Below are 13,729 nucleotides of genomic sequence, written 5' to 3' on the forward strand. Positions count from 1 at the left end.
AGGTTGGGTAGTAAGGAGGGAGAGACTGACCTGTACAGACTAGCAAGGAAGAGAGATCGAGATGGGAAGGACATGCAGCAGGTTAGGGGGATGAAGGATAGGAATGGTAATATTTTGACAGGTGTCAGCATAATGGAAATATAGAAAGTATACTGTGAAAAGTTGATAAAGAAAATTAGAGAAAACAAAGAATAGAAAATATATTTTTATTAAATTGTTCAATACAGTTTTTATATATATTTTTATAGTTTTATACATTTCTTCCTGACAACCAGAGAAAACTCATCCCCAATCATGTTTTAATACATTAATGACTACAATTCTCCTTCATGCCTTGTATCACTGAAAAGCCCCACAAACGTTCCAGATACCAAAAGGACTTCATTCAATAGAATGTAATAGTTGGAAGATATTCAGGTTTAGAAATGTCCTAAATTTGCATTGATGATAGTATTGAGTAAGAAAAAAAAAATACTTATTTTCTAAGACAAGATGAACACAACATTCACTGAAAGCAGTTTATCCTTTTTTGTCCGGTAATATCACAATTTTAGATTTTTTGCCATAACTAACATTAATAAGAAATATGTAATAATCATTATTGTTTAAATGTATAAACTAATACATAAAACAAATAATCAATAAAATTATATTAAAATGTAACTATCGATTACAAATGTTACATTGCACAAGATTATTATAATATGAATGTAAACAGTACTGTCAATACAAACATTTGTAAATTATCATGACTCATATAGCAAAATAATAATATTATCAAATATATTAAATATTCAAATTATTTACTAAAAATATTTGATATATTCTAAAAAGGAATATTAAAAAATAATTAGTATTATTAACATAAAAATAAACATATTATCAACAAAAATGTGTGAATAATCATCAGTAAAAATGTTTTTAAATTATTATCAATAAAAAGCATATTTATAAACATGAATACTATCATAAATATTTTAACTAAATTTTGTTACTAGTCACATAAAAAAATTTCAGACACACAAATTTCAATATATTATTTCAAATGCCTTAAAGAAAATTACAAAATGGTAAAATGAATGTTCTGAAGTTCTCCACAAGAGAGAAACAAAGCTCCAGAAATGCATCTTTGGGTTAGTTCTAAAAGCCTGAAAGAGTATTTATAACTTCAGCATTGTATCATAAAGAATAGTTGTAAAAATATAAATTAGAGTAAATACTTTTTCATTTTGGAGTAGATTCTAAATATTAAAGAAGAAACTATAATTGGAATTAAAACTAACATTGGTATTAATAAATTAAGCATACCATTGCAAAAAAAAAACACTAAAAAGGCAAAACATTTCAGAAAACCTTTATTCTGATTTGATGTGCTATAACAGATCTAGTTTGAATTGTCAGACTGGCGTTACTTTGTGTCTGCATGTAGCTAAAAATAAGAACAGGTATATACTACAGCTATACTCTACAATACTTTGTACAGTATAGCTGAATAGCATTTCTGCACCATTCAGTTAATACTGAAAATGAATAGGGCAGAATTGCAAATATGATATCTTGTCATGTTAAAGAGCACTAGATGTTACAGATAATCTATTTTAGAATCTGTTAATATTAGAAGCAGACTTATTTTTTACTTGTTCTTATTTTTTACTTTTTTTTGACAAAGAAATCCAAAAAGTCAAAACTTTGGATAAACAGATCCTTTTGCCCTCTTAAACAGTATAATCTACACAGAAGTGTAAAGTGCTAGATGTTTTTTTATATTTTTAATAGTTTAGATATTTTAAACCTTTGGGGATAAAAATTCAATAATACATATTTTAAACAAAGATGATCCTTGAAAGCATTTTCAAGTAAAAAAAAGTGCAAGTCTGCCCTCTGCTGTTCAAATATTAAAATAAGATTCATGCCTGTTAGTATTAAAGCTGTTGATTTAGTCAGCAATATATGTTTACGTCGACCGAGTGTTAGGATTGGCCGTCCTATGGGAAATCCCATTATATGTTAGCATCAAGCTAGCGAACTTTAGCTTTATGCATTAGATCGATCACTATTTTTATGGATCGATTATTAACCTTAGATCACTTAAATCAAACCAGCACTATTAAATATGTTGCTGGCTCATTAAATATCCTTAAAAAATATATGTTTATTAAAAAAAATGTAACCCCTAATTGTTTAACCCCTTGGTTTATCCTGGGTATGTTGATGTTGGGAGTGGGGTAATCTGTACCCCACAAGACAACGCGCTGAACTTCTTTATTTCAATGATTTTTTGATTTTCACTGGTGTCCATGGCAGGCATAAAATCCTATTCACATTTGTCTTTTTTTTCTAAGGCTGTTCGCCTTGAGCTTGTGAAATACAAATTACAAAAATAAATAGCAATCAGTAAATTGATTTGGTTTCTAAATAAGTTCAATTTCAAATACATTTGGATTATTTTGAACCATAAAAACCTAAATTTTACAATGAGATTGTAGCAAGCCTGACCTTTAAAACAGTTATGAAATTTACATTTTAAAATTAGTCAATTAATTTTTATTAACAAGTTAGTCTAGATTTTAGTAGCAAGCACCAGTGTAACCAGCTGGTATTTGTGGAAAATGTTTCAAAATAAAGCGACTTCACACAGATGCTCTGGAGGAAGTTGAGTTTTATTTGGAAATCTGACAGGCATGGCTGAACAGTGAGCTCTCACTTTAAACAAACAACAGAAAATAAACAAAACCAAAAAAAAGAACCAAGACAGCAGCACTACAGATAAACAATACTAGTGTTTGGGAATGTCCTATTAAACATGAATCCACTTGCAGACGTTACACACTCAAACCACTCACGCTCACATACTGTCATCTTAATGTGAACATCCTCCAATAATTATCACACTATATCCAGAGGAATCTCGAGCACTTAGAACAATTACCAACAGTGCAATTAATCTAACTATACACAGATCATTTATATATTATTATGTATATAGGGTATTTAATAAACAATTTTCCATTTAGACACTTTTAGAATTTTCATCTCTTTTCATAAATAGTGAAAAAAAATATCTGAGATTCAAGAATGGTCCCCCGAACAGAACATGAAAATAAATAAATACTAGTGTTCACAACGTTTCAGCAGTCTCAGAAACTGAGGATGACAATTAAAAACCACCAACGAAAAACAGAGAAATCAGAGGAGGGAGGTGTGGAGAGGGGTACACGCTGATATTCACACTCACAGCACAAACTGGTAACTACGTATACTGGGGGGAGGAGGACTCTGGATCACTGTACAGTTTAAGAATAGACGATATATCAGGCAGACTGTCCACACATCATCTCACAACAAACAGTACATGTTCATGCCAGTTCTGTGCGCACGAGACCTGACAAAACTGGACGGCTCAAAGCAATATGGAATAGATCTACCGAGGCCAAAGCTGTCAACGTTGACCGCCATCATATCTCCACGCCATCCCATCCTGTCAGACCCAGAGGGTGTTATGGAAGAAGGTGAAAATCTCCTATTTGTTCTTGCTGCTTCGGTGTGGAATGAATGAGATGGGAGCTGAATGGAAACACTTATTTTGTAGATAGGATGAGGGCCACGATGAGGCCGTAGAGCCCCAGCACCTCGGCGAAAATCAAGATCAGGATCATGCCCACGAAGAGCCGGGGCTGCTGAGCGGTGCCTCTCACGCCCGCGTCGCCCACGATGCCGATGGCAAACCCAGCTGCCAGGCCGCTCAGGCCCACGCTCAGGCCGGCGCCAAGATGCAGGAAACTCCTGATGGAGAGAAGCAGATCCCAAAATTCTTAACACTTAGACATTTTCTGACACAAATACACGTTAATGGAAATGAGGCTCTTCTTACTTGTAAAGGCTGACTCTCTCAGAGATGTTGTTTGCTATAAGCACAGCTACCACCAGCCCATAGATGGCAATGATACCAGCCATGACCACGGGGATGATGGACTTCATGATGAGCTCCGGCCGCATCACAGACATGGCAGCGATGCCTGTGCCGCTCTTTGCCGTCCCATACGCCGCTCCTAATGCTGCGGGGGGGAAAACCAGAGTACGTGTTCATTTCACACACATAACACACAAATGACAAAGACTGGAGATTTATTTTTAAGTAAATCCACGCAACGTACAGATTAAGAGTGTTGGGGAAAAAGATTAGATTAGACCGCCCGCCAGTAATCTAAACTCATTCTTTTAGAACAGACTACAGGGACAAATACATCCAAACACATAGGGTTCATCTCACACCTGCCATGTATAACATTAATGCTTTACATAGCCATTTATTCACACAGACATTTTCACATATTATAATTGAGGAGAAATTGTTTGTGTTCTTCAGATTTAACTATAAAGACCTTGCTAATTAAGAAACAGGAAATAGCATTGTGTTTAATACAGCTACTTCCTGAACGGATGACGTGAACGTAATGTGATTGGAGTCCATCCACTCCTCAACAGAGCAGAGTCTCTACGAGTAAATGAGGCTAAATATAAACAAAACAGACCTTTCCGATCCTTCAACAAGACAGCCGGAATGGCAGCACATTCAGCATGTGTAGCAGTTATTGTACAGTTTAGCCTTTCATCATAAATTGTCATGCAAACTTTTTATTATTATAATGTTTGTAAGATTTAAGACTTTTAGAAGTGCTGAGCATCAAAGACAAACATGTTTAGTTGAGATTATCATGGAAATACAAAACATACAGATTTCAGATCATCTTTTGATCTACTTTAAAGTGTTCTCGGTGGTCCATTAATTATGATTATGACCATTTTAGCCAAAATTGTAAAAATCTGTCTCGCTTTCTAAGACAAAGTTTCTGCAGAACGGCAGTAGTTTATTGGAAATTCACCTCTGAGTTGTGAGCTGGATTGCCCTTTCCCTCCCTGTTGCTGAGAGTTCTCTGTTAACAAATTCTTCCGCTAACTTACAACCTCCCCACACCCCCAGCTTAACATTATTGGTGCAACAAAACTGCAGAGCAATATTGCAGTTATCCAGATGTACAGTTTCAAGCGAGATGCACGCTCAGACGAGCAGGGAGCTTGCGGATCGCATAGCGTTTTACACCACAAATAAGCTTTTTTGAAACTGCATTTTTGTCTGCTCCTGATTCAGTGATTTGAATAAAGAAATAAACAACATTTTGAGCCTAATTTTCTTTATGTATGACCTCCATCATCAGAAAAATGCAGTAAAAACATGTTATAAACACTAAAAAACACTTTTAAAAAAAATACGAGTATTTAAAAACAACAAAAACATTTCCACTTAAAAAAAAGGTAATAGTTCATGCTTAGCCTGGAGAGAAGAGCTCATATGATTAGCTAATCTGGTGAATGACAGAAAAGCCTTTGGGGGGCATTAAAATGACGGTCACTTTCAACAAAATTCTTCAGGTTCTTAAGTAAACTTGCAGAATGAAAACACCAACATGAGAAAATGAATTCTTAGAAGAAGTGATCCTGCAAGCTGAACGGCATTTTTCAGAAAAGATCTTCACTATAGATGGAAGCTTCCACGCTTCATTAGTTTGACTGGGACCCGATCCAGATTCTAGTTGGGTTACTCCAGCAGGTTCACATTAAAAAAAAAAAAACACCAGGCTGTAATCCTTATAAAACTTAAAACCTTTGACCAAGCTAATATTCAAGGAGACTCAACAAAACGACTTAAGACAGAAATGTTTGGGTTTCTCTTAAATGTTTTAGTCAATTCAGAGGGATTTTTTTTAACCTTCCCTACAGCATAACGTCAACCATCACAACATTCGGCTGCAGGGATGTTTCAAAGAGGTTTTGTTTAAATGCCTCCCAGCAAACTCCAACCATTCCATCATGTGATTTAACTGTGTGCTGACCTCTGTTTGACCATTCTTAAGCAGAGGTTTGACTTGTGATTCCTTTCATTCCTGATCATTTTTATTAGAATAAAATATTAAATATTTACTACTTTTACTTTTACCATTGTGAAAAGGGTGTTTCTGAAAATTCCAGCTTTTCCAAGATCTGTGCCAACCTTGACTTGCGTGTTTAAAGAAAAAACTTCATATAAGTCTATCATTTCTATGCATAGATCCATCATTAAATACTAATCCATACAGTTAGTACTGCTTATTTACATTTTCATCTTCAGGGTTAACAGAAATATCATATATTTTAACTTAATAAGTAATTTCACAATTTTGTTCTTAAAACTATTACACTTTTACATCCATCACAATTCTGAAGAGTCTGGTGGGCAAAAATGGACCTGAAATCAATTTAAAAGTGCGTCTTGGATAAAAAATAAAAAAAATATGGAAATACAAGTTTTAAAAAATATTTCTTATATTTTTCAGCACACAAACTTACAACAAAAAAAACAAACTTGAAGACTCACACAGATGAAAAATCACATTTTTGGTGCTTTAACATGTTCTTGTGGTATTATTCTGATGACGGAGGACATAAAGAAAATTGAGCTTGAAATTGCATTTCTGAGGACTTCTTTATTCAAATTGCTGTGCTTTAAGAGCAGACAAATTCCTGATAGAAAAACATTGTAGTCGTTACATAAAAGTCACAATCAGCAGGCTACAAGCTCCCCGCTTGTGGCATCTCCTCGACTAGATCCATGTACGTCTTCATTTCCCTCATCCGAACGGGCATCTGGATCAAAATTGTACGGCTAGATAGCTCCAATACTGCTCGTCGGTTTTGTTGCAACAGTAATGTTAGGTTGGGGTTGAAAGCTAGTGGAATAGTGCGTTAAGTTTCAGATGGATGACGGGAAATGGGGTCAGGCTTACCCCAGCAAATGTTTGATTACCTACAGCCACTCTACAGAAACTATGGTTTTGTCAGAATTCCTTCACTAAGTCATTTAATAGAGCTTTAAAAAACTACAAATCCAATATTAAGGGGCCTGGAAATTTCTATATTTGATGATTGTCAAATATAGACCACAATGCATTGCATTTGAACAATTGTTCATGTGCAAGAATGTATTTTTAATAAATCCTCCAAATTTCCATCTTTAGAAAACATAAATAGTCTTCCTAAAATTACTAGATAGTAACTATAAAGTTTTTTTTAGTAGTTACAGAGTAGGGAGGGAATTTGGACAGTTATAGTCCTAGAAAACGACACATTATTATTATTATTTCGTCTAATTATTAAGTCTAAAATAATGATTTTTTTAAAGTGTGTTTGATAAAAACGACCAATAATCTATATATTTATTGTAGTAAACCATAAAAAAATAATTGTTTTTAATCCCTTCTAACCAAAAATGAACATGTTTTAAACAGATGGCTGTTTTAATGGGTGTTCCCCCACTAGAACATGACTGACTGGATGTGGAGTGAGCCAGCAGAGGAACATCGTGAATGGATGGATTGGCAGATTCTCCCTTAAACATCACAGGCCTCCACTCAGCCTTTATTTTTTATTTTTTTATTTTAATTTGATGATGTTCTATATTGAACTTGGCGAAAAATAAAATATATGGCCTGAGCGGGAAAGCTCCCACCTGATTGATGGTCTGCGTCACCAGCAGCTACCATAGCTGCAGCCCGTGAATAACCAGAAGTGATGGATCCTACTGCGATAATAGCCACACGCACAGCCAGCCTGCGGTCAGCTGCTTGGTGTCGCCTCATCATCGCCACATCGTCGCATCCACGACAGGTGTACTGCCGCCTCTACACCCAACCACGCGGTTGGCTTTACTCAAACGTCAGCTTTACCTCCCCCGCCCGAATCCCTCATTACTAAAAGCGAGGTGGGGCGAAGGTGTGAAATGAAGAAGCTGGTGTAGTTACCGCTGAAGACCATGGCCGCAGAGGCTCCCATCACAGCGAAGAAAGGCGAGTACTCGGGGCTCTCCTCAGAAGACATTCTCGCGCTTCTCTCGGGGCGATAACGCTACGGGGGCAGACTATCTTCTCTTAGCGAGGGGGGGTCCCCTGTCCCACCGTCTCCTCTCGGCAGGTTACTAAAAAAGAACCGTGAGGACGGCAAAAACGTCTCTGCCAGCGGGAACACCGGTGTAGAAGAGGAAAATGGCGAAACGGGAAAAGTCACATGACCCGCCATCCCGGAAGGATCCAATTCTACTGGAGCAGGTGGGTTCCGCTCAAACAGCCGTCTGTTCCCCGATATTTAAGATCAAATTAACTCTTGCTAAAAAATAAATTCAGTGTCAACTTTAATCATGATTGTGTGAGGCAGGCGATTGTATTGTGTTTTCTCACCATATTTAGTCCACTTCAGGATTTTTGGTATGATCTGCTGCAAGTGCACTGACTGCAGTTAGAACGCTAGTCGTCACTACACGCTGGCGCAATAATCATTAGGTACCAAATGTTCAGGAACATCCACCACAAAATGACTAAACTGGGGGTTTCAAGCATCACAAAAACAAATGTGCTTTTTAGTGAGAGGAGACGAGCTGAAAGGGAAACTGAAGACAGTCTGGAGAGCAGGTCCACGGTCAAGGTGACACTAAAAATAAAAATGGGTGTTTCTCACGCCAAGTAAAGGGATATTACTTCAATTTATGTATTTATTTATTTGCAGATCAAATTTATCTCTTTTATGGAGCCAAAATTAGATATATTTATGTGTTTTTCCTCAATTTTGTCATCTAAATTGTTTTTTTCCATACATATAATTGTTTTTTTTTTCTCCAAGATAAAATTAAGATATGTGTGCACTAATTGTCCCAAAATCTTTTTTTAAGAGAACATATATCAAAAACAACTTGAAAGGTCATATTAGGATAATTTCTTTACCTATAAAATACAATTTTCTGAAAAAAAAAAATTAAAGCTAAATATTTAAGAAAGACCCACTCTGGTGAAAATCATGTTTTTAGCATTTCTATCGTGTTCATTTTTCTAAAGATAGTAGACAAATATAAAGAAAAATAATCTAAAATTGCATTTCTGAGTATATCTTTATTCAACTTGTCATAAATCAGAAGCAGAAATTAAAATGCTGGAAATAATATGAAAAAGGGACAAAAATTGCAACTATATCGAGTTCAGGTGTCATTTTCAGGGATGTAAAAAAAATATAAAAAGGAGGTGGTTGCAATGGAGAAGATTCCTTTCTTCATTTTGACATAATATATATATATATATATATGAAACAATAATTTCACAAAAGTTTGTTTGGCTTTATTCCAAATTATTCTGGATTATGAGTACAAATTTACAACAGGAATAACTAACAGCATGTAGCACCACATGCCACAGGGTAATGCTCTGAATATTACAGTAGCTGCTGCTTCTTTACACTTCTACACAAAGATGAGCTGGTCAGTTTGTTTGAATGAAAGTCTTTACTCATTCTATTACAGATACGGTACTTAATACTTATCGTGTACTCAAGATGGATGTAATTATTGTTATCTTTTATATAGACTATGCATGTTTTTACAAAAAATAGTTTTTATTTAAAGGTAAAAAAATGGTCTAGAACAAATTATTTGTTATATATCACAGTTGAAAGCATCTCATGAACTGGTCCATTCAGTCCTTTTTTTAACTTGTCTGCTCCCTCTCAGAGGTCATGACCTCTGGCATTCATGTCTTCTTGCAGTGGTGAGTTCACACCACAACTGAAGACAGCTCTCCATCCCAAGTTGTGAATTTAGTTTGTTACCATGCTGCAAACTCTTAACGGTTCTGTGTGACTCTACAAGTTAAAAGTGCTTTCAAATGTGTTATGTGTAATCCGGCAAAACTCATGACACACAGAATGGCTGGGTGTTACTGTCACAACCTACATTTTTAACTAAGTTCCCCAACTTTAAGCATTTTTGAATGAACTAGAAATGTCTCAACTGAATGATTTAGGCTCAGTTGTATGCTCTACAGCTCCATCTGCTGGCCAAAGAGAAAAGTGGTGTAAAGTTTCGTTATAAAAGGGAAAAGGGTCACATTTCTTTTTTCTTAACAGAGTAATTGCAACTAAACCAAATGCACAGATAAATCCTAAGTATTCTTAACTGTGATGAAAGGCAAGTGAAAACATTTAAAAATACAAATTTGATGACTGAATGTAATGCAGCTCAAGGCAAAACAGTCAAAAATTCCAATACTGAAACACAGAAGAGGTGTCATCATGATGTGGGAGCTGCTCAGCTGTTTTTTTGATAAAAAGTTACTTGATGGCTTAAAAAAATAATGTGAAATAGTGTTATGAGAGTTTTTTTGTTGTTAATAATAAAAGAACATATTAAATATTAAGAGGAATGCTCAGTGCTGTGATTTTAAGAAGGGTTTCAACCATTTAACACAATTTCCTGAAATCATTCTTAAACATTTCTGTGCTCTTGGAAACCATCTTCCCAGAATAATACATAGAAACTATACAGGGGTGAACTCAACAGAACAAACTAAATTTTTTTCTCCTTAATTTCCAAGCAACATTTCTATATTTGATTAGAGAAGCATAAATGTTCAAAAATATTCGCCAAATTTAAATGATTGTGTACAATATAACATGAATTTAAAAAAACAACAACTAATTTCATGGCAAACTGTAGTTTATTGAAAGACCAGGTTAAAATAAAAACATTTTAAAGCAAACATCATAAATCACCAAAAATATTCTACATTTTCACAATTTGCACCGACACAGTATAGCTAATGTATCTGCAGGGACAGCTCAGGATTAAGTAATATGCAATGAATATAGATTTCACTAGCTGTAAATGGAGGTGACCATATCCCCATGTGTGCAGTGATAACTTAAAAGTGAAACTTCAGAACTAAAGCTTGTCGACACTATCCAGCTTATAAGGCCTCGGCATGCACTGCAAACCGTGCAAGCTCATACTAAAAGTTACAGCTGTGCAGAGGAAGACTTGCAGTAGAAATTTAAGGATTCTTGCAGGAGATTTTTGAAAGCTTTAAACAATAAAAATTTAAACACCAAGATTGCCATCTTAATGTAAAAAAATACTAAAAAAGAAAAAAAAATTAAAACAAAAAGAGCTCTCCTGCTGCTCTTTGCAAAACCCTTCTTAACCCCAAGATGATCCGAGTTAAAACAAATTTTGATAATAAACACCATTCAAGCCACATGACATTGAGATGTGCTCCTTTAGTACTCAAAATACTTCAATTAGATTCTCCAGATCTAATTCCTTGACTTTCGTGGGGCCGCATCACAACGGAGCGAAACTCTGTGGAGGTCGCTTTAAAATCGCTGACAGCTTTCCTTAAAATCCAACAGGAATTGGTGGCAGAGTGACTATAACTCCCAATGTTTCTCACTCACACACACTCACACAAACCATGCACTTATTCAGTTCATGTCCCAGCACTACTAATAACTGGGAAATCCGTATCAGCAAATGTGTAGCGTTTGCCCGGGGAAAACATGAAAAAGACAAAGATAAGGCATCACGTGCAATTCTTTTCAAAGCTGAATGAAGTGAAAGTGTGGCACAGCAATGGTTTGAGCGTAAGATGAGGAAGCTACACAGTAACCCTTTTAAGTGGAGGGGATGCAACTTTTTGAGAAATAAAAAGTCATGGAGAACAATGAAGAGTTCAGTCTCAGTCCCAACCGTTGTCCTTTATCATGTGGGAGAGTTCAATGATGTACTTTCCCTCCTTGTACTTCTGACTGAGCTCAAAGGCTTGCTCCTGCAGAAAAAAATCCATAGTGGTTGTTAGAATTAAAAAGGCTTGGTAAAATTTGGTATAAAGATTAAAAATTAAACTCTGAGAAAGATGAAGCAATGATTTAGCACAACTGTAGGCTTCACCTAAACAAAATCATTCATCTTGACATGATTTAGAAGCAGAAACTGCTCCTCATTTATCTCACTTGACAACTAAAAAAGATGAAACCTTATTTATTTCACTATATCTTGTCATTAAAAAGGCAAATTCTTCCATTTTTCCCTTTAAGGGGAATTCATTTTAAAATATGCAGAATAAAAGCCTCTCGTTTGTCAAATTGTGTGTATGAAAGAAAGTATAAGATTATAACTAAGTCTAAATTCACCTCAGTAGGAGTCAGAATTCAGAATCAAAATTTCTCTGTTATCATTGTATATACAAAAAAAATAGATGCTCCCAAGGTGTTTAAATACAGAAAAAACCTGATTTCTCACATTTCACATTAGTACTTCAGCATCACAGAAGGATAATAAGTCTGTGCTGGTGTCCATTGTGAGATGCAATATTACACTTCTTCTCCCTACCCTCAAATTGAAGGGGCATTTTTCTGAAATTGTTTTTCTTATGGGTAACCTGCAGGGACTTTTCATTGTGTATCCCTCCGCCGCAAGGGTGATGCGTGTCGCGCTTTGGCGCAGAGGAGAAACTAATTTCTTCACGTGGTATGCTATGAAGCACATAAGTTTACATTTAAATCCAAGTAATGATTTTTTTGTTTTAGCATGACTTTTTAAAGTTATGAAACTGACGTTGCTGTAGGCTTTCCGAGCACTGGCAGCTATGTGCTAACTTAGATTACAGGAGAATAATGATGACGTCATCGAGCGGAGGTGTCGTCCGAAATTGAAGACAAAATATTATGTGTCTTTAGAAAGATTCTGCATGACCATTCTAGTGGAATGTCAGTGCACCAGAGATGACTTCGAGAAAACATCAAATAGATAAGGAGGTTCTTACATATTTCCATCCGAGTGTGGTATGACAGTTTTCACAGTAGATGTCCGCCACTGCGTGAAGTCCCGTCAGCAGCAGCCTCTCCTCTGCAGGACCACAGCCAACATTGACCCTGCAAGCAAAATTGTAAAATACTCAGTATTTAAAAGTACAGCCCTCCCTGTTGTAAACTAGAGTCATTACTTCCTTATATGGGGGGAAAAAAGGAGGTCATAAAGGGCACCTTTGCTGCTTAATATCTCACCTTAAAAGATTTATGTGTAAACGGAATGGAACTTGCTATTAGATTACGGGTTAATGTTGTTTAACAGCCCCACATATCTGTGTGTATTCCTGACCTACTAACCCAAAGGGAGCGTGACTGAAATGCACTCATCCAACTTCAAGGTCCTCTCTGGAGCAAATCTTATTATCTGTTGATGCTGCAGTTTATGTAAACACTTCTGAATACTAAGAATCTGTTTTGTAAGGAAACCAGAATTGAAGCTACAAGACAGCAATTCAAAACTTGTAGATTTATCTGTGTAACACACTTACACAGAGTTAAAGAGGTATGCTCTTCCCTGGCTGCCTTGGAAAGACTAGGAGACAAAAACAGGAAGTCAGTGACAGGAGGAAAAAAAAAAAGTATTTTTATGCACTAGTTTTAAATTATTATGAAGAATTGAAGGACGGCAGTACCTTGGAGATAAGATCGTCGTGGTTAGCCAGGTGGGCGCGACAGTGCACGCAGCTGTAACGGCGGTGGCAGGAGTCTAGATAAGCCTGGAAAGTCTTGGCTTTTGTCAGCTTCACCATGTCTAAAAATATATACAGATATATGGGAGGGAGAAACATTCTAAGTTAATTGCTTTATGGTCACCTGGTTAAAAAAAAAGTAAAAAAAAATAGTTTTCTATGTTTTTGAATATGCAACAGAACAAAAACAACCTTTTTTTTTTAATCAGGCACATATTTAGCCAGCCCTTCTACAGGGTGCAAGTGTAATATCATTTATCTCCTCCTTTGATTTATTTGATATGTCATAAGTTTTATGTTGAAGCGCGGTTAAGTTAGTTTCA

General features: G+C 35.8%; 2 protein-coding genes and 1 long non-coding RNA gene across 3 annotated transcripts in view; 1 reads left to right on the forward strand and 2 right to left on the reverse strand.

Annotated features, from left to right (window-relative positions):
- Window positions 1–2,641: 2,641 nt before the first annotated feature.
- Window positions 2,642–8,083, reverse strand: atp6v0ca (ATPase H+ transporting V0 subunit ca). Its single transcript, XM_024271750.1, has 3 exons — window positions 7,836–8,083; window positions 3,872–4,055; window positions 2,642–3,783 (listed from the first exon to the last, which is right to left on the reverse strand). Exons 1-3 carry the CDS (start codon window positions 7,909–7,911, stop codon window positions 3,579–3,581), a joined length of 465 nt encoding a protein of 154 aa, XP_024127518.1. The 5' UTR covers window positions 7,912–8,083; the 3' UTR covers window positions 2,642–3,578.
- LOC118599073 overlaps window positions 8,004–13,729 on the forward strand; it is a 16,439-nt gene continuing 10,713 nt past the window's right edge. Inside the window, exon 1 of the long non-coding RNA XR_004948353.1 lies at window positions 8,004–8,138. This is a non-coding gene — a long non-coding RNA (uncharacterized LOC118599073). The remainder of the gene's footprint in view (window positions 8,139–13,729) is intronic.
- The window catches only part of ypel3 (yippee-like 3), a 4,577-nt gene continuing 1,397 nt past the window's right edge, over window positions 10,550–13,729 (reverse strand). The window contains exons 2-5 of the mRNA XM_024271751.2: window positions 13,350–13,468; window positions 13,206–13,249; window positions 12,672–12,780; window positions 10,550–11,675 (exon numbers count right to left, since the gene is read on the reverse strand). Coding sequence (XP_024127519.1) covers window positions 11,586–11,675; window positions 12,672–12,780; window positions 13,206–13,249; window positions 13,350–13,466 — 360 coding nt within the window. The 5' untranslated portion in view covers window positions 13,467–13,468 and the 3' untranslated portion in view covers window positions 10,550–11,585. The remainder of the gene's footprint in view (window positions 11,676–12,671; window positions 12,781–13,205; window positions 13,250–13,349; window positions 13,469–13,729) is intronic.

The sequence above is a fragment of the Oryzias melastigma genome, linkage group LG8 (genome assembly GCF_002922805.2).
Source record: "Oryzias melastigma strain HK-1 linkage group LG8, ASM292280v2, whole genome shotgun sequence".
Classification (NCBI taxonomy): Eukaryota; Metazoa; Chordata; class Actinopteri; order Beloniformes; family Adrianichthyidae; genus Oryzias; species Oryzias melastigma.